This window comes from Phacochoerus africanus, chromosome 3 (genome assembly GCF_016906955.1).
Source record: "Phacochoerus africanus isolate WHEZ1 chromosome 3, ROS_Pafr_v1, whole genome shotgun sequence".
NCBI classification, from domain to species: Eukaryota; Metazoa; Chordata; class Mammalia; order Artiodactyla; family Suidae; genus Phacochoerus; species Phacochoerus africanus.
The window spans coordinates 10,169,323-10,196,058 of NC_062546.1; the positions used below are offsets into that span (position 1 = coordinate 10,169,323).

Genomic DNA, 26,736 nt, shown 5'->3' on the forward strand with positions numbered 1-26,736 from the left:
ATAGCTGAGTCCTTTTCCTAATTGCTAGATAATTCTATCTTTTAACTTTATGAGGACCCTACAAAGTTTTCTGCAAAATGCTGCACCTTTTATATCCCACCAGCAATGTATGAAGGCTCTAGTTTCTCCACATCCTCATCAACACCTGTTATTTTCCTATTTTTTAAAATTGTAGCCCTCCTAGTTGTTAGGAAATGGTATTTCATTGTTTTGATTTGTGTTTCCCTAATGGCTAGGAATACTGAGCGTCTTTTCTTATATTTATTGGCCACCTGTATTTCTTCCTTGGAGAAATGTCTGTTCAAGCCCTTTGCCCACTTTTTAATTGGGCTGTCTTTCTTGTTGGGTTAAGAGGTCTTTATATAGTCTGGATACTAGATGCTTATCAGAGTTATGATATACAAACATTTGCTTTTATTCTGTAGCTTGTCTTGTCACTTTCTTGATAAAATTCCTTTGAGGCGCAGAAATTACTGATTCTGATGAAGTCCAGTTTATTTTTTCCTTTGTTGTTCTTGACTTTGGTGTCATATCTGATTGTCCATCGCTAAATCTGAGGTCATGAAAATTTACCCTTATATTTTCTTTTAGAAGTTTTTGGTAGTTTTATCTTTTGAGGTCATTGATCCATTTTGAGTTTTTTTTTTTTTTTTTCTTTCCTTTTCTTTTTATGGTCACACCTACAGTGTAGGGGAATCCCAGTCTAGGGGTCGAATTGGAGCTGCAGCTGTGGCCACAGCGATGGCAACAGTGGATCCAAGCCACATCCATGATGTATGCCACAGTTTGCTGCAGACTGGGTCCTTAACCCACTGAGCCAAGCCAGGGATAGGACCCACATCCTCATAGAGACAGTATTGGGTCCTTAACCCACTAAGCCACAACAGGAACTCTCATTTTGAGTTATTTTTATATATGGCATGAGGTAGGGGTTTAACTTCATTCTTTTGCGGGTGGGTATATGGACTTGTTCCAGCCCCGTTTTCTGCAGAGACTGTTGTTTCCCTATTGAACAGTCTTGACATCCTTGTCATTAAATATTTTTGATGATAGTTCATTCACATGATCACAAAAGGTATGGGAAAAAATACAGCAATCCCTTAGCATTCATGGTACTTTGGATATTCTTTTTATATTTTTTGGAACTTTACCGAGGTACAGCATACACAGAGAAAAGTGCAAACTTCAGAAGTGTACAGCTCAAGTGAACACGCCCATGCAGCTGGCATCCGGGGCAAGGAGCAGAGGCCCTCCCGCCATCAGGCCAGCAGCTCCCTCCTGCCCCATTCTCATGACCGCATCCTTCCTCCCCCCATGGATACCACCACTGTCCCCACTTCTACCACTGGCTCGTCTCCTTTTGAACCTCATGTAAAGGAAGTGGTACAGTGGATACCCTCAGAATTTGAGTTCACTTGCTCAAACTTGTATTTGTGTACTCATCCATGTTTTGGTTTGTATTGTCGTTTGAAAATTTTTATGAACAAAATGTTGTGCACGCCATGGAAGTCCCATCTGCCCTTTCTAGATGTGTGTCTTCTCCATTCTTACCCTAAGTTCTTCATCATTCCTGTGAATTTCAAAATACTATTATCAGGCATATTTGGGTATAAATACTATGTATCATGGATTTTCATGTTTTTATTCTATGAATGCCATCATAGTATAGGTATCATTATTCCACTTCCTGTTTTTCATTTAACATTTAAAAGAAATTGTATTCATACACATAATTCCACTTTATTTATTCTTAGGTGACTTAAGGTATTACATCTTGCAAATAGACCTCATTTCCTCTGTCTCTTGCCATTCCCTGTTGATAGACATTTAGGTTGTTGCCACATTTTTTAACCAGGAGAAAGAGCACTGCCATGCATAGCCTTGTCTGCTCAAGTCTGCACTGTACATATGTCTGTGTTTTTCAGGTAGACTCTCTGGGGTGTAGAATGTATACATCTTTAACTCTGTCAGATGTTGTCAACATTTTCTCCAAAGAGCTCGTCTCATCTTAGTCCCATTGTATTTCGCCATCCTCAGCAGCACTTGATAGTGTCAGACTTTTAAAATTTTGCCAATCGGAAGCATCTGAATTAATATCTTGTTGTCTTTTTTGTGGTTTTACTTACACTTTCCTTTCTAGGAAGTCTGGAAGCCTTGTGTTCATAAGCCACTCAGCTCAGTGGTTCTTAAACCTGGCTGTTCATCAGAATTACCATAGGAGCTTAAAAAATTGCAGCATCCTTGAGCCCAGTCCTATTTTGGTATTGGGAAGGTTCCCTGGTATTTTTAAAGGTTCTTCACATTGTTTGGCTTGGCTGGAAAAAACTCTGCCTCAGATCATGAGAATCTTGGGAATAAGACTCTCTCATCTTTTCTGGTTTTTTGGGGGTCTTTTTAGGGCCGCTCTGGTGGCATATGGAAGTTCCCAGGCTAGGGGTCGAATTGGAGCTATAGCTGCTGGCTTGTGTCACAGCCACAGCAATACCAGATCTGAGCTGTGTCTGTGACCCACACCAGACATAGCAATGCTAGATCCTTAACCCACTGAGTGAGGCCAGGGATCGAACCTGTGTCCCCATGGTTACTAGTCAGGTTCATTACCATTGAGCCATGAAGGGAACCCTTTTTTCTAGGTTTTTTAAAAACCAAATGAGAATCTCTTCCATCCTGTCTACATAAGTATTTCATGCCTTAGGGGTCAGGGTTGTTGATTGTATTATAGCAAATTAGTGATAGTGGTATTAATAATTAGTAGTAAGAGTAAGTAGTAATAGGAATGGAGGTAATAGGAATGTAATAGGAATATCAGTAATAGGAATGTCAGTGGATTCATTTGCGAAGAATTTCTCCCACTCTGTGGGTTGTCTTTTCATTTTGTTTAGAGTTTCCTTTGCTGTGCAGAAACTTTGAAGTTTAATTAGGTCCCATTTGTTTTTTTTTTTTTTGTTTTAACTGTCATTAAGAGGTGGATCTGAGAAGATGTTGCTGTTGTTTATGTCAGAGAGTGTTTGGCCTATGTTTTCCTCTAAGAGTTTTACAGTGTCTGGTCTTATATCTAGGTCTTTAATCCGTTTTGAGTTTATTTTTGTGTATGGTGTTAGGGAGTGTTCTGATTTCATTCTTTTCCATGTGGCTGTCCAGTTTTCCCAGCACCACTTATTGAACAGGCTGTCTTTTCTCCATTGTATATTCTTGCCTCCTTTGTCATAGATTAGTTGGCTGTAGGTGCGTGGGTTGAATTCTGGGCTTTCTATCCTGTCCCACTGATCTATGTTTCTGTCTTTGTGCCAGTACCATACGGTTTTGATGACTGTTGCTTTGTAGTATAATCTGAAGTCCTGGAGCCTGATTCCTCCAGCTCCATTTTTATTTTTCAGGATGTCTTTGGCTATCCTGGGTCTTTTGTGCTTCTAAACAGTCTTTAAAATATTTTGTTCGTGTTCTGTGAAAAATATCCTTGGTAATTTGATAGGGATTGCATTGAATCTATAGATTGCCTTGGGTAGTATAGTCATTTTGATAATATTAACTCTTCCAATCCAAGAGCATGGTATGTCTTTCCATCTATTTGTGTCATCTTTGATTTCTTTCATCAATGTCTTATAGTTTTCAGAGTACAGGTCTTTTGTCTCTTTAGGTAGGTTTACTCCTAGGTATTTTATTCTTTTGGATGCGATGGTAAACGGGATTGCTTCCCTACTTTCTCTTTCTGATCTTTCATTGTTAGTATATAGAAATGTCATCAATTTCTGTGTATTAATTTTATATCCTGCAACTTTGCCAAATTCATGGATGAGCTCTAACAGTTTTCTGGTAGAGTCTTTAGGATTCTCTAGGTATAGTATCATGCCATCTGCAAATAGGGATAGTTTTACTTCTTCCTTTCCAATTTGGATTCCTTTTATCTCTTTTACTTCTCTGATTGCTGTGGCTAGGACTTCCAAAACTATGTTGAAAAGTAGTGGTGAGAGTGGACATCCTTGTCTTGTTCCTGATCTCAGCCAGAATTCTTTCAGCTTTTCACCATTGAGAGTGACGTTAGCTGTGGGTTTCTCATATATGGCCTTTATTATGTTGAGGTAGGTTCCCTCTATGCCCACTTTCTGAAGGGTTTTTATCAGAAATGGGTGTTGGATTTTGTCAGAAGGATAGGTTTTAGCTCTTCTCTAAATGTTTGATAGAATTTACCTGTGAAGCCATCTGGTCCTGGGCTTTTGTTTGTTGGAAGTTTTTTAATCACAGTTTCAATTTCAGTTCTTGTGATTGGTCCGTTCATCTTTTCTATTTCATCTTGGTTTAGTCTTGGAAGATTGTACCTTTCTAAGAATTTGTCCATTTCTTCTAGGTTTTCCATTTTATTGGCGTATAGTTGCATATAATAGTCTCTTATGATCCTTTGTATTTCTGTGATGTCTGTTGTTACTTCTCCTTTTTCATTTCTAATTTTATTGATCTGAGTCCTCTCTCTTTTTTTCTTGATAAGTCTGGCTAAGGGTTTATCAATTTTGTTGATCTTTTCAAAGAACCAGCTTTTCGTTTCATTGATCTTTGCTATGGTTTTCTTTGTTTCTAGTTCGTTGATGTCTGCTCTGATCTTTTTGATCTTTTTCCTTCTACTAACTTTAGGTCTTGTCTGTTCTTCTCTCTTGAGCTGCTTTAGATGTAAAGTTAGCTTGTTTATATGAGCTTTTTCTTGTTTCCTGAGGTGGGCTTGTATTGCTATAAACGTTCCTCTTAGAACAGCTTTTGCTGCATCCCATAGGTTTTGGAGTGTTGTGTCTTTTTTGTCATTTGCTTCTAGGTGGTTTTTTTTGTTGTTGTTTGTTTTTTTTGTCTTTTTGTCTTTTCCAAGGCTGCCCGCAGCATATGGAGGTTCCCAGGCTAGGGGACTAATTGGAGCTGCCGCCGCTGGCCTATGCCAGAGCTGCAGCAATGCCAGATCTGAGCTGTGTCTGCAACCTGCACCATAGCTCACAGCAACGCTGGATTCTTAACCCACTGAGCAAGGCCAGGGTTCGAACCCGCAACCTCATGGTTCCTAGTCGGATTCATTAACCACTGAGCCACTATGGGAACTCCAACTTCTAGGTATTTTTTAATTTCCTCTGTGATTTCTTCAGTGATCTGTTGGTTGTTTAGTAGCATGTTGTTTAGTCTCCATGTGTTTGTGTGTTTTTTCTTGTTGTTGTTGTTGTTGTTTTGTCGTTTTGTCTTTTCCAGGGCCGCACCCGCAGCATATGGAGGTTCCCAGGCTAGGGGTCGAATCAGAGCTGTAGCCACTGGCCTATACCAGAGCCACAGCAATGCCAGATCCGAGCCGTGTCTGTGACCTACACCACAGCTCATGGCAACACCAGATCCTTAACCCACTGAGCAAGGCCAGGGACCGAACCTGCAACCTCATGGTCCCTAGTCAGATTTGTTAACCACTGAGCCATGACAGGAACTCTTTTTTTTTTTTTTTTTATGGGTGTGTGTGTTTGTGTTTTTTTTTTTGCAGTTTTTTTCTTGTTGCTGATTTCCAGTTGTATAGTGTTGTGTTGGAAAAGATGCTTGATGTGATTTCAATTTTCTTAAAGTTACTGAGGTTTGATTTGTAGCCCAGGATGTGATCAATCTTAGAGTATGTTCCATGTGCACTTGAGAAGAATGTGTATTCTGTTGCTTTTGGATGGAATGTCCTATAAATACCTATTAGGTCCATCTGGTCTCTTGCTTCATTCAGGGCCTGTGTTTCCTTATTGATTTTCAGTCTGGTTCCTCTGTCCATTGTTGTAAGTGGGGTGTTAAAGTCCCCCACTATGATTGTGTTATTGTCGATTTGTCCTTTTAAGGTTGTTAGCAGTTGCCTTATATATTGTGGTGAACCTATGTTGGGTGCATAGATATTTAAAGTTGTATCTTCTTGGATTGATCCTTTGATCATTATGTAGTGATCTTCCTTGTCCCTTAAAATATTCTTCATTTCAAAGTCTATTTTGTTTGTTATGAATACTCATCTAATTCTCATGATACCGTCGTGGTTGGTATTTGACAGAGGAGAAAGGGAAGTATGCATGGGGAGATGAAGAATCCCCCCCAGGTTCACCTACTTATAAGAGTCGGCACTGGCTTCCGCCTTAGGATGTCTGTCTCCCAGGTCATACTCATCACTGCCGGGACCTGGGGTTGGGTATGATGAGAGGGACGTGGTTTAAAAGCCCGTAGAGTACCCGTGGTGATGTTGAGGCAGCATGTTAATTACATACGGCGTCATGACAGATTATCCTGCATGTGGCAGCTGAAAACCACCGGAGATGTTATCTGATGGTTTCTGGGCCCAGGAGTCTGGGCGCAGCCTCACTCTGTCTCGGGGTCTCGGGGGCTGCAGACATCCAAGGTTCATTTGGGACAGGATCCTCTTCCAGGTGAATCAGTGTTGTCAGCAGGGTCAGTTCCTTGTGGTCATTGGACTGATGGGCAGAGGCCCCCCTCGTGCTGTGCCTCTCCTTGGACCGGCTCTCGCGTCAGCTGGCTTCGTCATAGTGAGTCTGTGAGATGTAAACAGGACAGACGGCATATGGTTGCAGAACTTTGGCCTCATTCTGTTAGTGGAAGCAGGTCACTTGGGGGGCAGGGACCACACAGGGGTGTGAACACCAGGAGACAGGGAAAGTGGGAGCCGTTGAAGAGACCGCTTCTGCAGGTGAAGGTCGGAAATAGCTCCATGGGAGTTCCCGTCGTGACGCAGCAGAAACGAATCTGTCCAGAAACCATGAAGACGCAGGCTTGATCCCTGGCCTTGCTCAGTGGGTTAAGGATATGGTGTGTTGCCGTGAGCTGTGGTGTAGGTCGTAGACACAGCTTGGATCCCACGCTGCTGTGGCTGTGGTGTAGGCTGGCAGCTGTTGCTCCGATTTGACCCCTAGCCTGGGAACCTCCATATGCCTCAAGTGTGGCCCTAAAAAGAAAAAAAAAAAAAAAAGAAAAGAAAAAAAAGAAAAGAAATAGCCCCATGAGCTGTTGTTCTGCCGATCCAGTGACACAGAATGAATGTGCTTTGAAAACAGCACATTTTAGAGGGTTTTTGTGTCCCTGAGGCCGGCAGGTCCTCAGACCCTACCAAATGTATATCCTGGGCAGTTTTTGGCGTGAGATGCAGCTGCTGCTCTTTGCACTGGTCCACACCCGGCCTGGCCCCGCCTTCTAAACCGTATCGTGAGTACAGCTCCGACAGCAGGAGCATCCGTGGCCTGGGAGCAGCCGCACATATCCTGTGGGTGGGTGTTTCCTGGGGATGAGAGTCACCACCTCCCGTGAACTTACTTTCATTTTGGTCCAGCCTTCCTTTTTTCAAGGCCTAGGGCCGTGGGCTCTGCTGAAGTCATTGGAGGGTTGAATCATCATCCCATAGTGCCCACTATCAGCCATTCTAGAATAAGTAGCTGGCGTACGTCACCCCTCCTTTAGTCTCGGAGGGCTGTCGTGTCCAGATACCACACGTCATTTTTCATGAGGTGTGACCTGTGCGTCTCCCCATAGCAAGAAAACGGGACCTTGTGCTTCGAAGTGTGGATTGCTGTTGGATGGGCAAATCCATCATTATTTAAAATAGCACTTTGCAGGACTTCCCATCCTAGCTCAGTGGTTAACGAATCCGACTAGGAACCATGAGGTTGTGAGTTCGATCCCTGGCCTCGCTCAGTGGGTTAAGGATCCGGTGTTGCCGTGAGCTGTGGTGTAGGTCGCAGTCATGGCTCGGACCCATGGTGCTGTGCCTCTGGCGTAGGCCGGCGGCTACAGCTCCGATTCCACCCTAGCCTGGGAACCTCCATATGCCTTGGGAGTGGCCCTAGAAAAGGCAAAAAGACAAAAAAAAGAAGAAAAAAAAAAGCACTTTGCTTTTCCCAGATTACAGTTTAAAAAAATCAGTATTGCATTAAGGCATTCAGAACAAATAAATATGTAAAGACGGGGATCAGAACCAATCATCTGTATTTTCGCCACCCCAAATTACCTTTTCAGGGCATTTCCCTTCTGTTTTTCTCTAAGCATAAATGCGTGTAAACATCTACACCATTTTGATAAAATTGGCACCAAACTCCACGTAAATCTTCCTAAATAAACCCCTCCAACAATAAGTATGGTGAACATGTTCTCGTATCATTAAAACATCATTTTTATGATTTTAATGTGTGCATGGGGTTTTGCTGAAAAGAATGTAGCTTTATTGAGTTAAATATTCCTTTCTTGGATGCTTAAGTTGTTTTCCATTTCTTACTGCCAACAGCGAATCCGGGCACATCCATCTGTCTTTAATGAAATGCATATTATTTTGCTAGTATTTTTGCTTTCTGACCTATTTCCCACTTTATCTCTGGTTTTTCTGGGTGGCAATCAAGGCTCTTGGGCTAGTTCTCCACTTGCAGAAATCTGCCTCTCCTTTCCAGGATGAGCGGTTCTCCTCCTGGGGTCGTCTTGCTCCCAGGGGCTGTGGGAACACATCTAGAGACAGTTTCGGTTGTCACAACTCAGGATGGTGCCACTGGCCTCTAGTGGGTAGAGGCCAGGATAGCTTCCCAACCAAGAATTTCCCAGCCCAAATGTTCATTGTGCCAGGGCTAAGAAACTCTGTTCTTCTTCTTCTTTTTTTCCCCACAGCATGAGGAAGTTCCCAGGCCAGGGATCAAATCTGCACAACAGCGACAGTGTTGATCCTTAACCCACTGAGCCACCAGGGAGCTCCTGAGAAAGTCTGTCCTAACGTGTCCCTCTCTCCTGTCTGTTATTTGAAAATAACCGCCTGGTTACCCAAAGTGAGGAGGTTTTTACTCAGTTATAAAAACGTTTCTCGACTTGCTTTGGTGACTGGTGCCAGTTAGTTTTGTTGTCGCCTGGGTCCTCAACCCTCTTGACCGTGGGTGAGACGGTACTTGGCAGAATCTTCTTAGCCCTCCCTGAGCAGGGTCTGGTCTTTGCCTGCACCTCTCTTCTGAGAAGGTTGGTGAGGGCAGAGAAGCTGCTTTCCTTGGGCCTTGCGGATTCGTCTCTGTCGCCGGTTTTGTTTTTGTTGTTTCAAGATGTGCCGCCGCCCTGCCCTCCCGACACTCTTCCCACGTGGCAAGGTGAAGTTGGATGGTTGGTACAGATCAGATCATGCCCTGCCATTGTCTGCTGAAAAGAGGCCTTGGAACAGGTGCCAGAATCAGACCACAGTGGAAAAAGACGAGGCCCCAAAACAATGCAACACACCCAGCCCATCTCTGTAAATTTATGGCGTAATCTTGCCATAACATGGGAACCTAGTAACCTTGTGCTGAACTTGGTGAGAGGAAATGACTAATGGGCGGAGACGGACGATACAGTGTTTATGCTGGCCGTGATGTCCGAGCCCTCTTGAGCCCCCTCTGCAGTAGAGGAAGCTGCGGAGGGGGCGTTATTTCCCATAGCACCATTTGGGTGAAGGGGAAAGGAAAAAAAAACCAACTTGGATGCTTTCATGTTCAGACCCCACCGCTGTCTTTGGCCCGAGTCACAAGCAAGCATAGATGCCATCCGTCAAAGCGGCAGCCTGCACGTCTGACAGCTTCAACGTGCAGGTGCCTCTTTGTGGCCTGCGGGTGCTTTTATGAGTAAGCTTGTTGTTCTAAAAGATTATCAGTGAGTCGCAGCATCCAGACGTGGCTTTAGAGGATGAACCTGTACCACTGCTTTGACCTTGGGTATTCTTTCACATCCCATGAGGAGCTCACAGGCTTGCGTTCGGGGCTCCTGGGGTAGGAGGATTTAGGCGCGAGGTGGTCATGGCTGAGCTCAGTTACCCTTGCCCGTCTCTGCTGCCTCCAGGCTCCCTGGTGAAGGTCACTGAGGAAGAGTCATGGGAAAAGGAACCAGTGGTCCTTAAAGCCAGGGCTTCTCAGCCATTTAGGGCGGGATGGTTCTCTTCCGCGGGGATTGTCCTGTGCCCGGAGGATGTGAACGGCATCCTTGGTCTCTGCCCGCTAGATGCCAGGAGTCCTTCCCTGTTGAGACAGCCACACACATCTCCAGACATTGCCAAAGTCCCCTGGGGGCAAAACCACACCATTCTGAGCCCCAGGACTGCCTACAGTGCCCTGCGATTGTGGGTCTTGAGTTCCTGTCATCCCAACAGGCCTGTGAACGCTGGCGGAGCATCTTCTGCCTGTGGTGGTCCTTTGCCCCCTGCTTTGTGTAGATGATTTCATTGAAGCCACAACCGTCTCTGCAGGAAAGGTTGTGAGGGTCCCTGTCTTATCGATGAGGAAACTGAGATCTAGCGGACAAGTAGCTTGTCCCCGCGCACACAGCCGGGAGCTGGTGCCAGGACTCAGCATCCGATGCCTGTGCTGGGAGGTCACCCTCTCCCCAGGAAGTCTGGTTGGTGTGAACTGAAAATCGGAGGAGTGGCTCTCGAGCTACGTGCTCGGGCAGACGTGAGGGTCTGGCATCATCTAGGTCAGTGGTTCTCTGCTGAGGCAGAGTGGCCCCCAGGGGACGTTTGTTAATGCCTGGAGACCTTTTGGTTGTCATTGTGGGGGCTGAGGGTGGCATCTAGTGGCAGAGGCCCAGGGATGCTGCAGAAGATGGTGCAGTGCCGGGTCCAGCCCCTCACAGCCAAGACTCCTCCAGCCCCACATGTTCACAGCGCCCAAGTCGAGAAACCCTGAGCTCGAGAATTATCTTACTTCCCAGCTCTTTCTGGTGGCCCACATTTTGGTGATCGTGACAGACCCATGTATAAATTTGAAATTATCTCGTGGCGTGGGAGTCCATTCCCGTTAGAGTAGGAGTAGCCTTCAAAACCAAGTGCTGAAGTCCTTTTGATCTTGCGTTCATCCTTGAACGATTCTCCTCATGCTTTGACTTTTCTTCTACTTTTCTGTAGCCTTCGCCCCAAAGTGAGCCCCCCTTTGCTTTTTATCTTGGGCCAAATGAGAAAACACTGGCGTCCGCTGGGGACACTTTGTGCAGCAGCTCCGCTGGGAAGCGGGCACTGGAGCAGGAGGCGGGTGCCCCTCTTGGTTATTCATTCCTCCTGCCCCCCTCCCCCCCCAGGATGAGTCAACTGGAGAGATTACATTTTACATGAAGGGAGCGGATGTCGTCATGGCTGGCATCGTGCAGTACAACGACTGGCTGGAGGAAGAGGTACGTGGGACACGGGCCGTGAAAACGGGGCTTGGGAGAGTGTTCTGGGGTCGGTCCCTGGCGTGGGATAACCGGCTGGGTCCCCGGATTCATTTTCTGTGGCTGTGTTAACGCATCACACCAAAGCTTCTTAGCAGCTTAGAATGTCATGTGTCACTTCTTACAGTCAGGAATCCAAGCACAGCTTCGCGGGGTCCTCAGCGCAGGGTCTCTGTTAGGCTGCAGTCAGGGGGTTGCCTGGGCTGGGGTTTCATCTGAGGGCTCAACCGGGGCAGGACCTGTTTCCAAGCTCACTTCGTGGTCATGGCCAGGGTTCAGCTGCTCAGTGGCTCTTGGCTGGAGGTGGCACATTCTTTGCCATGTGGGTCTGTCCCCAGGGCAGCTTACAGTGTGGCCCTGGCTTCGCCAGAGAGAGCATGTGAGGGAGCCAAGAGCAGGCGGAAGCCACCTTCTCACAGGGGACCTCCCCTCGCCTTGCCCTGTGCTGTTAGGAACCAGGCCCGGGGTCCAGCCTGCACTCAGGGCAGCAGATCAGACAAGGGTGTGGCTACTGGGACTGAGCGTCATGGGGCCAAGTCACAGGCCGCCTTGTCCCAGGGCGGGCAGTGGGAAGTGGCTGCAGTGGGTGGGGGTGGGGCGGGGGGCAGGACCCCTCCGTTTTTCAGGTCGTTTCCATTGGGACCCCATGGAAGCGGCCACCTTTCTGCGTCACCGACTGTGGTCATTTGGGGAGGCGCCCCCGTGTTGGTCACAGGCTCAGTCTTTCCAGCGAGCCAGAAACCCAGAGTCGTCTGTGACATCCTACTGCCTTGACTTCAATTTGGGACCCCCCAGAAGCTCTGCTGAGAGAGATGCTTTGGGGGGGCCAGTGCTCCAGTAGCCGCCGCCGCCGCCGCTGCCGCAGCCTTGGCCCCCGCGGGGCGTCAGGGCTTCGTGCGCCCTGGGCGCGGCTCCCGCTGACCGCGGTCTGCTCCGCAGTGTGGAAACATGGCCCGGGAAGGGCTGCGGGTGCTCGTGGTGGCAAAGAAGTCGCTGGCGGAGGAGCAGTATCAGGACTTTGAGGTGAGTGGACGTTCTTGTCATTCTTAGCCCTCCCGCTCCCGCGTTCGGCTCTGGCCGCACCCACGTGGTTTCTGAGCCACGCGTTCTCCTCTGCACCTGGAGCTCCCGCTGCTCCGTGCACCCACCCCTTCCTTTGGGTCGGCGCTCAGATGCCGCTTCCTCCGAGCATTCTGCCTTGGATCCCTCATCTAAGCAGCCCCACCTCATCCCTCCCCAGCCATCACCCTGGTGAACTGCCTTCAGGGCATTTATCATCAACGTAATGACTTCTTTTATGTATATATTTTAACTTTTTAAAATGTATCTTCCTTCCAGAATAAAGTCTTTCTGACAGCAGAGACTTTATCAGTCCGGTTTGCTCCTATACTACCAGCCCACACTAAGGGCAGTCATTATAAAGCTCCTGGAAACTTTGAAATGAAAGTTTCAAATTTGAAGTAGTGAGCTTTCTGGGAGCCCTCATATCTTTAAGCTGTAAAAAATGTTGGACTTGAACCAGATCATGGACTTTTGTGGCCAAGGCTTCCAGTATAAATGTGTCCTGCTAGTTTTCATTTTGTGCCATGGATTGTGTGTTCCTTGAGGGGAAGGCCTTTGTACGCCTAGTCCCAGCTCAGAGCTGACTGAATGTATTTACATGTGGCAGGAACGGGGAGAGGCGAGGTTCAGGGGAAAGGCTGCGGGGGCTTTTTCTGCTCTCCCCAGAGAAACCGTGCTTGGGTCTGTCTCTTTTATATGCTTGAGTTCTTTGTAAAGTTTTATTTAACAAGAGTTTTAGCCCTTCAGTAGCACAGAGAACTCTAAAAAGAATTATATATATGTGTAACCAAATCACTTTGCTCTGCAGCAGAAATTGGAACAACATTGTAAATCAGCTATAGTAAAAAAAAAAGTAAAAAAAAGAGGGAGAAACATCAAGTCCTCAAAAAGAAAAATAAAAAGAGTTCTAGCCCTGATAAATTCTTCCAATTTTGAGACGACCGTATCTTTGCTAACACTGTAAAGAGGGGACATGGGGGTTCCTGACATGACTCAGTGGGTTAAGGACCAGTGTTGTCTCTGTGAGGATGCAGGTTCGATCCCCGGCCTGTCTCAGTGGGTTACGGATTTGGTGTTGCCACTATGGCTTAGGTCACAGATGTGGCTCGGATCCAGTGTTGCTGTGGCTGTGACATAGACTGGCAGCTGCAACTCTGATTCAACCTGTAGCCCAGGAACTTGCATGTACTGCGGGTATAGCCCTAAAAAGAATATTTTTTTTTTTTTAAAGGGAGTAAACAGAAGGGCTGCCTCAGTGATCTTTGGAGGTGGGACTTTGTCTTAAGAAAACCTGGTGGTCAAGTGTTCTTGGTTACAGAGTGTGTTTTGTGTGGGGAGAACCCACTGTGTTTCAAGATCTTGAGTTGTGCTGTTGGGGCTGTTATTGCTGCTTCATGGAGAAAAACAGTTAAGGATCAGAGAAGTTAAGCAGCTTGCTGGAAATTGCACAGCAGATGCATATAGAGCAAGGGTGGAACTCTGGCAGCTTCGGCTCCAGCATCTGGACTGAGGAACTTGGAAGGAGGCAGGAAGGTCTTGGTTTCACCCCTTTGAGGTTCACCCAGGTGCTGGGGTCCCTGCCCAGTGTTGGGGGATGAGACGTTCCTCGTGCCAGTTGGTCCGCCTTGAGCCTCCCACCCTGAGTGGTGACCATGTCCCCGGGTGTGTCTCAGGCCCGCTACGTCCAGGCCAAGCTGAGCGTGCACGACCGCTCCCTCAAAGTGGCCACGGTGATCGAGAGCCTGGAGATGGAGATGGAGCTGCTGTGCCTGACGGGGGTGGAGGACCAGCTGCAGGCAGACGTGAGGCCCACCCTGGAGACCCTGAGGAATGCCGGCATCAAGGTAGGCCGAGCCTCCGGGACCCACTGCTGCAGGGGCCTGTCGCAGGGAGATGAATCCCAGACTTAGAGCAGCCCGGGGATCCTCCAGCAGAGGGGGAGATGGGCAGGGTGGAGGCGTGCTGGAGCCAGGCTCGCGTGGACAGCGACCTGGAGCCCTGACGTCACTTCCGCCGGGTCGGCAGACGTCTGGTGTGTTTGCTTCACTGGCAGGTGCTCTGTGAAGGCAGGACCACGAGCATGTCCTCTGCTCTCAGGACCAGCTCTGGTCCTGCACGCTTGGGATGCTTGTTACATTCTTGTTGAGTGACCGGCTCGCCTGCCATCTGTCTGGTGGTCTGGATGAAGGAGTGACCACCCACCAGAGGGACTGCCTGCCGCAGCAAACTGCTGTATTTACATTTTTGTACTTGGCTGTTTGGAACCAAAAAATATGTAGCCAGGAGTTTCATCCTGAGATCGGCCAGTAGAGGGCGCCTGGGGCGCGGCTTCTCTCAACAGCTTGTCCTGAAAACAAGTGCATTTGCCGCCTGCCCCTTCGGGAGCTCCTGCTTGGGCCGTGTCCTGGGGCCGTGTCCGGCAGGAGGGCTCGCTGGCGGGTTGGCTGTGAGAGGAGGGATGAGCCTGCTGTCACAAAGCAGCCCCTGTTGCCTTCCAGCCCCGGGGAGGCTCACTTGCCTGTGTGGGTGCGTGGCCTGTAAACCGAATTCCATCGCGTATCTTTGGCTCAGGGACCTGGCTCTTGGCAAGGAAGTCGCCGGTGAGACCTGTTTGGGGGAAAAGCCTGAGGTCAGAAAGGCCCGTTTGTGCCGCATCAGGGTGTTTGGTGTTTGTCCCCGGCGTTTTCTAAGATCTCTCCTCTTGGAGTGCAGGAGAGTCCAGTTTCTGCTGCTGGCTGCATCCCGAGGGTTTTTGCTCTAAAAGTGGAAGTGTTTTATCGGCAGGGTGTGCTCTGGACTTTTCTTCCTGGGTCCCCTCGTTGCAGGAGGGGTGGGAGTGTGTAGCTGGGGGTCAGGCTCCTTTGTCCTTGGGGTCTAAGGTGGGTCTTTCACAGGCCGGGAGGTGTGAGGACCTGGGAACTTCCTTCTTCACCTGTTTGCATGTGCAGCACCTGAGACCGAGCCAGGAGGGTTCCCGGTGCAGGTTCTCATGCTGGGAAGTGCAGACCTGGGACTAGAGTGTCCCCGAGGCGTCCTCCTCTTGTCCCCTCATGGGACGTGAGCCTCAGCGTGCCGATGCCTCATCCATGGTTTTCTAGAACCTACCTGAGCCTCCCAGGTTCCCCCCGAGTGTTGCTTTCTTACAGCGAACCCTGAAAACTGGCACCAAACCGAGATCACGTAAAATAACATGATTTTTAAGGCCAGATGGGACATTGAGGGAAAATGCTGATGCGTATTAGAGTCAAACCTAGAGGCAAGAGCCCCCCAGCCTGGTCCCCTGCCTTCATCCCGGACAACTTGCTGCCTGGGTTCGGATCCCACCTCCCCATCCACCACTTCTGGGGCCCTTGGCAAGTGGCCAGATGCCTCAGCACCTCCGTTTCCCGCCTCATGATGCTATGGGGAAGGTACAGTGCCCAGAACATGTAATTAAATGCATGGCATCTGACAGGTACCCGGCACGGCGAACCCCGGGGAACCTTCCTGGTTAATTTCCTTCCTGCAGTCATCCTACCACTGGGAGTTCCTTTGTCCAATGACTCCAACCACTCAACCCCTGCTGGCAGCAGAGAGACCAGGGGTTAACTGTAAACCAGCAGAGCAGGAAGACCTGGGTGCTGGGCCTGGTCAGGACAGGCGCTAGCTGTGTGGCCCCGGGGCCAGTCGCCCACCCTCTCTGAGCCCACAGCAGTCAGATGCAGAATGCTCTCGGACAGCCTGAGGAAGGACCTGGCACATTTACTGGTGGGGGTTTATAGTCAGGGTTAAGCCCCCCGAGGTTGCATGGGGGCTCCCGACGCGTGGAAAGACCCTGTGTGACGTGACAAATCGGTGCTTCTCGTGGGTTGTAGAAGCGACCCTCAGCCGTCAGACTTCTTATCTATCTGCTTTAAGAAGAATTCCCAGCAGGGGGATTAGGAGGTCAGAGGCTGAGCTTCCTGGGGTCCGCTGTAGCATGTGGCCAGTTTTCCAAAAGTGCTGTCCCGGCTGTTGCCGCCCCCAGCAGTGGTTGCCCGGAGTCTGGAAGCCCTTGAACCGGGACTTTTCCTCAGTACGTTGGGGACATCATAGGCTTCTAGGAGGTCAGTGGAATGTATCAAGTTCAGCTTGATGTGTTTGGAAAGTCAGCTGACACAGGGAACAGGCCGGCCTCAAACGCTAACAAAGAGAATCTCTTCCACGCTGTAATTTCAGGTTTGGATGCTGACGGGGGACAAGCTGGAGACAGCCACATGCACAGCCAAGAATGCACATCTGGTGACCAGAAACCAAGACATCCACATTTTTCGGCTGGTAAAGTGTTCTCTGCTTTGGGGCCTCGTGGGGGTGATGCTGCCGTTTGCCCTGTAACCTCGTAACCTTGAATGAGCCCCTCCCGGGGGGAGGGGGAAGCACCCTGGGTGGGGGGACGCGCCCATCGTTGGTTTGGGTGGAATTACTGAATGACCCAGGCAAGGCTGAAGGATTCCTTCCAGCGGCGGAGCAGGAGCAAGTGGTGACCGCGCTGGGTTAACCTGTGTTCTTAACCTGGTGGGGGCTGCGGTCCCTTGGAGAAGCTGCTGGAAGTCAGGCACCATCAGCATGAAGGAAGTAGATAAGCTTGTACACGTGAGATTGCACATCCGGGATTTCTCTGAACCCTTGAAAACCACGTCCTTGGAAAGGAAAGGAAATAATCCCGGATTGCAGATACTGGCCTGTCTGCCCTCCTGGAGGAAGACCTTGACGGGCTTTTGGAAGGAGGTTGTGTAGGGAGGGCGGTGAGAAGCCCCTGCCCTGGGCACCAGCCCTGCACTGACAGTGCCAGCTTTCGGAGCTGCTCCGGAGCTAGAAGCTGAGGGCTGTGAGTGGCCTTAGGAGTCGGGAGGTGAGGGGCAGGATGTGGTGGTCCCACTCATATGCCATCAGAGCCACCAAGCCACACAACCAGAGGTGCTCTGGGGGGACCGCACCCCTGCTTTTGGTCCACAGCACACTGAGAAACCCAGCACTTTGGGGGAAGAGCACAACCAGCAGCGTGTAGAGGCAGGGACGGTAGATCCTCATTCTTCTTGAGTTCCGTACTTGCAAATTAGCCTACTGGCTAAAATGTGTTTGTAGCCCATAAAATGGTACTGGAGGTTCTGCCAGAGTCACGTACGGACACACGCACATCGGGGGAAAATTTGAGTCGCCAGATGTGTGTGTGTTCCTGCCGAGGTGGAGCAAGGCGACACTCTGGTTCCTTGTCTCAGCTTTTCAGTTGACGTAGTCGTGCGATTTTTTGCATTTGTGTGTGTGTGTGTGTGTGTGTTAGCAATTTCACTCTTTAAGACGGTTCCCAGCACAGAGCTGGAGTGGGCTGACCGTGTTCCTAAGCACAAGAAGGCTGCGATGTGCCTCCTGGAGGTGAGCTTCCTGCAGGCGTGACTTACAGAGCTGCCGGCCATGAATCCAGTGTCAGTGAATCAACCATACATGTCTGTGTATGTGTGTTTGTGTAGACGTGTATCTCCATCGACATTTTAAAATTTATTTTATTTATTTATTTTGCTTTTTAGAGCCGCACCTGCAGTATATGGAGGTTCCCAGGCTCGGGGTCAAATCGGAGCTACAGCTGCTGGCCTACACCACAGCCACAGCAACAGGGGATCCGAGCCATGTCTATGACTTACACCACCGCTCAGGGCATCGCCGGATCCTTAACCCACTGAGCAAGGACAGGGATCGAACCCGCAACCTCATCATTCCTAGTTGGATTCGTTTCCAACTGTGCCACGAAGGGGACTCCTCAATAAACATTTTTAAGTTAAAACCATACATATCTACATACCCTGGTATAATTGATGTATAATATTGTTTCAAGTGTGCAACAGAGTTATTCACAATTTTTAAAGATTATGCTCCATTTATAGTTACTACAAAATATTGGCTATATTCCTTGTGCTGTACAATTTCCCCTCTCCCCCCCCCCCGCTTTTTGGTCTTTTAGGGGGAGTACCTGCCTCACATGGAAGTTCCCAGGCTAGGGGTCGAATCAGAGATGTAGGTGCCGGTCTGTGCCACAGCCACAGCAACGCCAGATTCGAGCTATGTCTGCAACCTACACCACAGCTCACGGCAACTCCAGATCCTTAACCCACTGAGCAAGGCCAGGGATCGAACCTGCATCCTCATAGATACTAGTCAGATTCATTTCCGGTAAGCCACGACGGGAACTCTCTGTACAATATATCCTTGTGGCTTATTTATTTTATACATAGTAGTTTAATCCTCTTAACCCTCTTAATACCTCTTTGTCCTCCACCCTAGCTTGCCCCCCCCCACCTCTTCCCTCTCCCCACTGGTAACCACTGATTTTTTCTCTGTATCTGTGAGTCTGTATTTGTTATATTCACTAGTTTGATTTTTTTTTAATATCCCACACATAAGTGATATCATACAGCATTTTTCTTTCTCTGACTTATTTCAAAAATATGTATTTTAAAAGATGTCTTTAAACAGAGACACTTAGAAAAATGAGGTTGTATATTGACTGATGGACAAAAATATTGTGACCAGAGGCTCATAGCCTTGCCCTGTATCTCCCCCAGGAGCAGTGGGTCAGTAGTCACTAACTCAGTGTTCACAGCGACTTTACAGAGCATGACTCTTGCACATAATGAGAATACACGGTATGCTGTAGGATTCAGGGATTGCAATCTGTGGCTGGCGTGCTGGCCACCTGATTTTGTAAATAAAGTTTTATTTAAACCCCAAATCCACCCACTTGTAGGTATTGTCTGTGGCTGCCTTGGCACTATAGCAGCAGGGTTGGGTACTCGTGGCAGACTGTATGATCCACAAAGCGTATAATATTTACCATCTGGTCCTTTATAGAAAAGCTGATTGCCTTTGTTAGATGCCTGGCTCCTGAGGTCTGCTCAGCCCTGGGCGGGCTGTGTCACTGTGGGCAGGCTACCACAGCATGCTCTGCGTCAGTTTCCCGAGGGGCAAAGTAGAGCTGTTATCATCGTGCACCTCGGAAGAATTGTGAAAATGCATGAAAAGCGTTTAGCACAGCGCCTGGCACAGACTGAAAGTACAGTCGCCTTTTCTCTTGTTTGTGTTATGCGGGTCACAGCCACTCTGGGGGAAGCGCAGGGGGGTGGTTGGTACACAGGCGCTGCGGATTCCCACAGAATCATAACAAGCAGGGTTTAACTTGGCTCTGGGTCTGGTGGCAGGGAGGGGCGGGGGTCCCCGCCGGTGCCCATTGTCTTCCCGCTGCCTGCAGGAAGCTGCTGTTTGTTGTTCCCCCAGCTCCGGACAGCAAGGCCTCCTTCACCCTGTCTTCCCTTCCAGGTGACCAACCGCGGCGAGGCCCACCTTGAGCTGAACGCCTTCCGCAGGAAGCACGACTGCGCCCTGGTCATCTCCGGAGACTCCCTGGAGGTGGGCGCGGGCGCACCCTGCTGGCTGGCGGGGAGCTGCGGTGGGGGAGGGCACCTGGGCCGACCCTGCTCTCCCCCATCCCCGCCAGGTTTGCCTCAAGTACTACGAGTACGAGTTCATGGAGCTGGCCTGCCAGTGCCCGGCCGTGGTCTGCTGCCGCTGCGCGCCCACCCAGAAGGCCCAGATCGTGCGCCTGCTCCAGGAGCGCACCGGGAAGCTCACCTGCGCAGTAGGTAGGGCTGCGCGGTGCCCGCACCTGCGCAGAGCCGCCTTCCAGCGCGGTGGCTGGGCTCTGCCACAGGGGTCCTGAGGTCATGACATTTACCCCATACCGTCTTTGGCCCTAGTTTTGTTTTATTGTTATTATTTCTACTATTTCGCTTTGAAATATTAAAAGCATGCCGAGGGCTTTCCTCCTTCGCTTGCACTTCCTTTGAGGTGACATGGGACACAGCAATGCATGGGGGCAAAGACCGCGCTGCCTAGAGCCCCCGATCTGCTGGTTTTGCCTAGCTGGGGGTTCTGGGAGCCTTGGCCTGCACTTCGGTAGAGAGGGAGAGTAACAGCGGTTCCCTCAAGTGCTGCTTATGGGGATTCAAAGGACATTTTAAGAAGTGCTAGCTGCAGTCACAGTAAAAGTTCCCTACTTAGGGTGTCTGTCAATGCTGATGACACAGCACCCGCACCTCAGAGGCAGGGCACCAGCACATGCCGACGCGGTCCCCCTGCTGCCCCTTGGTGGCTGGGACCCTGGGCCGGTCACCTGATCTCTCTCAGCTCCTCTGCCTGTAAAATAGGAACCTGGTACTGTGGCCTGGTGGAGCGGTTAAGTGAAACAGCAGAAAAGGCACTTAGCATGCAATGAAAGGCGATGGGTGTGTGATGATTTAAAGTCACAGTGAATGGTGGGGTCACGTTTCTGCTTCTCCCCTCTTGCCGTCTTTCTCTCTCTGGTCCCAGGGGATGGAGGCAATGATGTCAGTATGATCCAGGAGTCCGACTGTGGCGTGGGCGTCGAGGGAAAGGTGAGCACGTGGCGGGGGGGGGGTGCTGGTTTCTCCAGAGCGGTCGTTGTCGGGATGTTAGGTGGTTGTGTTGTTGGGCTGGGAGCTGCCCTGCTGCACCAGCTGGAGTTTCTTCTTCCCTCCAAGACGCAGCTTGAATGCTTCTGGAAATTCTAGATTAGAATTACAGAGCATAAGGAGCCATGTATCGTAATTACCTCGTATTACTACCTCGAAGCCAGAGATCCAGCTGTATCTTACAGACAGACAAATGCTGAGTCTTTGCTTGCCAAAACCTAATTTTTTTTAAAACAGTGTTTTGCTCCGTTCTTAGGATATAGCGAATGTGCTTCAAACTTTTCCCTGGTGGCGTTGTCAGTTACCACGCCGTGGGATGATCTCTGGGCGATTATGGAAGAATGTGGCCTGGTTTGCCCCTCTCTAAAAGGCTGTGACAGCTGCAATTTTTTAGTTTGTATGTTGCAATATAGTAGTTTTTCTCTTTCCTTCCCTGTCATCTGTGTGCTTGCCTCATAGTTCACCCTGCTCTCTCTTGTCTCTGATTTCAAAATGACTGTAGGCGAGAAGGTTGGGCACCACTTTTGTTAGCATTCTATGTACAGTAAGAGTACAGAGGCCTCGAGTGAGGGCCAGAGATGTCCCTCTTTGCATTTCCTTCCATATATTCATGCACTTGGCTAATCCAAAAATGTTGTTTTTTTTTTTTTTTTCTTTTTCACCTCCCCCTTTTTTTTTTCTTTCTGGTTTTCTGGTTCTCGTCCAGTTGACAGTTATTTGAAGTTGCAGAGTTAAGTGATCCTGGAAGATGTGAAGTCTGAAATCTATATTCATAGAATTCTTTACACGATGATGCATAGAACTAAAACATTGTTCTTTCTATTAAAAATTATATTCTGGGGAGTTCCCGTCGTGGCGCAGTGGTTAACGAATCCGACTAGGAACCATGAGGTTGCGGGTTCAGTCCCTGCCCTTGCTTAGTGGGTTAACGATCCGGCATTGCCGTGAGCTGTGGTGTAGGTTGCAGACGCGGCTCAGATCTCACGTTGCTGTGGCTCTGGTGTAGGCCGGCGGCTACAGCTCCGATTCGACCCCTAGCCTGGGAACCTCCATATGCCGCAGAAGCGGCCCAAAGAAATAGCAAAAAAAAATAAATAAATAAAATAAAATAAATTATATTCTGGTTTCTTTGGGTTTGGGAATATAAAAGTAAAAAGCGCTCACTGTAAAAATTTGAAACAATTTAGAAATGGACAAGTACATCCTTTATTTAATTTTATTTAATGTATTTATTTTTTGCTTTTTAGGGCCTCACTCGCGCCACATGGAGGTTCCCAGGCTAGGGGCTGAATCAGAGCTGCGGCTGCTGGTCTACACCACCGCCACAGCAACGCCAGATCCAGGCTGAGTCTGCAACCTACACCACAACTCATAGCAGCGATGGATCCTTAACCCACTGAGGGAGGCCAGGGATTCAACCTGCATCCTCATGGATCCCAGTTGGGTTCATTAACTGCTGAGCCATGAAGGGAACTCCTATCCTTTTAGACTGCTGTATCAAACTAGTATCATTGGTTATTCTTCTGGAATTTTTGTTTATGTGCAGGCTATTAGTTATGGGTATATATACAATTATATACACACACACACATGTGTAGATGCATAATACACATCCTAAACTTGTATATATACTATTTTTATGTATAATTTGAAATTAAAAACATACTCTCCATTTTTAAACTCAACTTGCTTAAATCTTCGACTTCCTTCTACATCAGAACTTGTAGATACATCATTAGTTCCCTTAAACTTTTTATTTTGAAAAACGTAACTCCTTCAGAAAAGTTGGAGTAGAACACGGAGCTCCTGCCTGCTCTTTGCTTTAATTTTCTAGTTGCTAACATTTGCCACATTCTCCCTCTCCCTGCTCACCCCTCTCTCTCTGAGACGTTTGAAAGTAGGGTGCAGATATAATAACGTTCCCTCCGTATAGCTCAGCTTGGATCTCTTAAGAACAGGGGCATTCTGTCTGCATGAGGAAAGCAGTAGCATCACCGCAAGTGCACCGCTGCTCTGATAATATTATAACATGGTTGGATCTCCCTCGTTGTCCCTAGAACATTTGAAAAGAACTCGCCGACAACTAGTGAAGGATCACCCGTTGCATTTATTAGCGTGTCTTCACATCTCTTTACTTTTCTTTAACGGAGAGCACTTTTCTCCATCTTTTTTGTGTGTGGGTAGGGGGAGGCAGCGTATTGATATTTTTGAAGCATTGCGACAGCTGTAGGACATCCCAGGTTGTCTTTGGGACAGATGGGTTGGATTCAGGTTCTGTGTTTTTGGCATCAGGAGTGCATAAGGGGAGTTCATGCCTTGCTGTTGCACCACACCTGGAGGCTGTGACGTCCTTTGGTCTCGTTAGTGACATCTGTCATGTACCTTTACAAATTAGAGAATCCCATTCCACGGCTGCATTATAAATTATTTCCAGTTCTGTGAATGTGTGAAGCTGTACGTTTGGGAATGTTCAATTTAGTACTGTTAGTAGCTTCAGTTTCCCTGTCTTATGTTTAACTTTTAAGAGAGCTGAGTGTTGAATACCTATCTTTGAAGGATTCATTGCTTCTTCTTCTTCTTCTTCTTGGTCTTTTTATTTTTTTTATTTTTTTTAATTTTTTTTTCTTGGTCTTTTTAGGGCCGCACCCGCAGCATCTGAGTGTTCCCATGCTTGGGGTTAAATTGGAGCTGTAGCCACTGGCTTACACCACAGCCCCAGCAACGCAGAATCTGAGCTGCATCTGCAACGTATACCACAGATCACTGCAACACCGGATCCTTGACCCTCTGAGCAAGGCCAGGGATTGAACCTGTGTCCTCATGGATGCTAGTCAGATTCATTTCTGCTAAGCTGTGATGGGAACTCCAATTCATTGCTTCTGATACACATTAGAGGTTGGGCCTAACCCCCAAGGCTTACTATTCAGTCATTCGACCTCCCAATTATGACTGTGATTTAGAATGTTTTTTATTTAAATAAATTCCTCTTTTAAAATCAGATTCAGACTCAGACCACCAACTGCGTATAGCTGGAAACCAAAGAATTTCTCTATTGAAGTTCTTCAAAGATCTCCTTAGAGTGTCTTGCTTTTTCAATTAAAAAAAAAAAAAAAAAAAGTCTGCCTTGACCTCTCGCGCTCCTGATGGTGCCTGATTTCCTTGGATTTTAGGAAGGCAAGCAGGCTTCGCTGGCCGCAGACTTCTCCATCACTCAGTTCAAGCACCTTGGCCGGCTGCTCATGGTGCACGGCCGCAACAGCTACAAGCGCTCGGCCGCCCTCAGCCAGTTTGTGATTCACAGGAGCCTCTGCATCAGCACCATGCAGGTGGGTGGGCAGGTGCACGGTCGTGTGGTTGGCATGGTCCATACCTGAGACTCCTTCTCTGCTTTGGGGCTGTTACCCCACCTGGCCAATTTAAGTCCAACCCCCAGCCACCACCACATTTCAGGTGCTAGCGCTCAGAGTGCCCCACAGCCTTCCTGTGTTGGGGGCGAAGGCCACTCTTGCTGTGTGGAGCGGCTGTGAGCGTTGGCACTGGTGCCTGGTTGGGGCTTGGTGCAAAGGGGGTGGTAGGGTAGATGACTGGGGCTCTTATAATTGGGGCGAGTCATTTTCATTGGTTTGCCAGAGGGAAATTTGCAGAGTTAAATGCCACATGAAAATGCCAGCCCTGGGTTTTCCACATGCAGAGTTCGGGACCAGCGGAGAACAGCCACAAAAGAAGCACAACTTGCTTGTCTTGAGTGTGTCCTCTGCCTTAGGCGTCAGGCTGAGTGTTCACAGGGCAGGGTCCCCTGCGGTCCTCACGGTAGCCCGTGGCCATTCTGCAGAAGGAAAGGCTGAGGCACTGTCCCTCGGAGAGTTAGTCCACCCAGGCAGGGCCCCGCGGCCCCTCCCTCTCGATCAGGGTCTCCCCTCTGCCTCCATCCAGGGGGCATGTGGCCACCATCGCAGGGAGTGCCTGGTGGGCGCAGCCTGGCTTCATTAGCTCAGGCCTCAGGCTTCCCAGCGAGTTAGGTCTTGCCTTTTCACAGAGGGGTTCTAGGCTGTGGCTTCTAGGTACTTCCCGCCTTGTCGGCCACAGGCCCCTTCGGAGTCTGTCCTCAGGCAGGAGCAATGAAGTGTGTCCTAAGAAGGAGGCCACAGGGAGGGGAAGAAAACCTTCTGGGTGTTGAACAACTACCGGCACATTTCCTTCCTTGGGCATTTAGGTGAAAAATACCCCCAGTTAAAGGGACGAGGACATAGGAATGATGTATCTTGGAAGCCGTGGCCCTGACCATGTTACCAGCTGCCTCTGGGACCTGGAGCCAGTCCCGTTGTCACTCTGGGCTTCAGTCTTTCCACCTGAAAACTGGGGATCAGGTCTCTCCATCCCTCCGTTCAAGCATCTTGGCCTTTGCCCCTCTGACAGGGCTCCTTTGAAAAGCAGGGAGGTTTATAAGGCATCAGGTGCTAAAGGCATCCTTACCGTTATTAATAACAACAAAACAGGCCAGCAAATAAACTACAGCGTTGTTTTAATTTATGGCAAAGGTGTTTAATCATACTTGAAAGACACCCTGCCTTCAGGGGTCAAGTGGTGTGGCTTAATTCACCCTCCACTGGCCTCCTCATGCCTTTGGGGGTTTATGTTTTCAATATCCATTGCATTTATGAGTGAGGGAGCCTTAAAGTGATTTTCATTGACACGATCTAAACTCTAACAGCTGCTATGGTTCATCAGACCACATCTGTACTTTTCGTTAATGTTAGCTCATCAACTGAACTGGGTAATGTCATGGTTTTAATCACTGGGAGATTAATCAGCTTGTCCCTGGGCAAGCACACAAAAGCTGGCTGGATGAGCTGATTTCTGTAAGGCCCGTGTGTTACCCTGAACAGCGATTCAGAAAAAAACATTTTAGGAAGAGGAGCTGTTGTTTGCACTTTAGAAAAAAAGAAGAAACCCCCCAAAACAAAAAACCCACCTGTCCACTGTGCTGAAAGTGGCTGGCTGAGAGCAAGTTCCATTAGAATTGTACCTTGACAGTGGCCTCTTAGATAAAGACAAGGTGGGTTTTTTTTTTTTTTTTTTTTGGCTGCCCTGTGGCATATGGAGTTCCTGGGCCAGGGATCAGATCCAAGCTGCAGCTGCTACCAAAGCTGCAGCTGCAGCAATGCTGGATCCTTAACCCACTGTGCCTGGCCAGGGATCGAACCTGTACCCCAGTGCCTCCCAGAGGCTGTCAATCCTGTTGTGCCACAGTGGGAACTCGAAGACATGGTGTTTTTGTTTTACGTGGTGCTCTTTCCAAGGTGAGGGCTTTGTGGTCAGTCTGGCCCTTTTAGAGAAAGAGACTCCTGTTGTTGATGCCAAACTGAACCCCTGACATCTTTGCTGCCAGCCCGGGTGAGCAGTCATTTGAAAAGTGGTTTGTACCTTTCCATTCTGATATCATGACCGTGGTGCAGCCAGGGCTGCCCATGACCAGGGCCTAGATGCCCCCTGTTCTGAGCCCCTGGCAGGTGATGAGGAGGTGATGTGTTACATGCGTGTTCACATCCTGAGGCTGGCCCAGCCTTTTCCTTCCGTGTTCAGTTTTTTATAAAGTCTTTAGGTAACAGTTTTCCCTGGCCTGCCCTGGGTTTTATACCATAGACATTAGCTTTGAAGTCCCTTGGCCTCTGATGGCCAGTAGATGTTCAGAGAAACAGGGAAGAGCAGCCAACCTGATTTTACCTCCCCAGCCCATTTTTTTCACTCCCAGTAGCTCATATAGCTAATACTTTCCAAATCAGGAGGCAGACATTTCAGTGGGGGCCTGTAAATGTCTTTATTGCTTTTGTCTAATTGCAAAAGCACAAACTACGGGCTCTTTAAAAATGTCCAAGAACAGTGAAACATGTAATCTGAGAAGCGAAACGTTTCCTGTGGTGCTACCCTCCAGAGTAGCAGGGGCATAGCCTCCTGGTGGAGGACATTCTTTGCTGTCTGTTTTCCGTAC

The 26,736-nt window shown here is 48.7% G+C and overlaps 1 protein-coding gene across 2 annotated transcripts in view; it reads left to right on the forward strand.

The window, feature by feature from the left end:
* Nucleotides 1-26,736, forward strand: part of ATP9A (ATPase phospholipid transporting 9A (putative)) — a 143,148-nt gene that overhangs the window by 105,539 nt on the left and 10,873 nt on the right. For both annotated transcript variants that reach the window (XM_047770852.1, XM_047770853.1), the window contains exons 16-23: nt 11,056-11,148; nt 12,127-12,210; nt 13,923-14,093; nt 16,447-16,545; nt 19,576-19,665; nt 19,754-19,898; nt 20,626-20,690; nt 23,918-24,073. In XM_047770852.1, the coding sequence (XP_047626808.1) occupies nt 11,056-11,148; nt 12,127-12,210; nt 13,923-14,093; nt 16,447-16,545; nt 19,576-19,665; nt 19,754-19,898; nt 20,626-20,690; nt 23,918-24,073 (903 nt within the window). The remainder of the gene's footprint in view (nt 1-11,055; nt 11,149-12,126; nt 12,211-13,922; nt 14,094-16,446; nt 16,546-19,575; nt 19,666-19,753; nt 19,899-20,625; nt 20,691-23,917; nt 24,074-26,736) is intronic.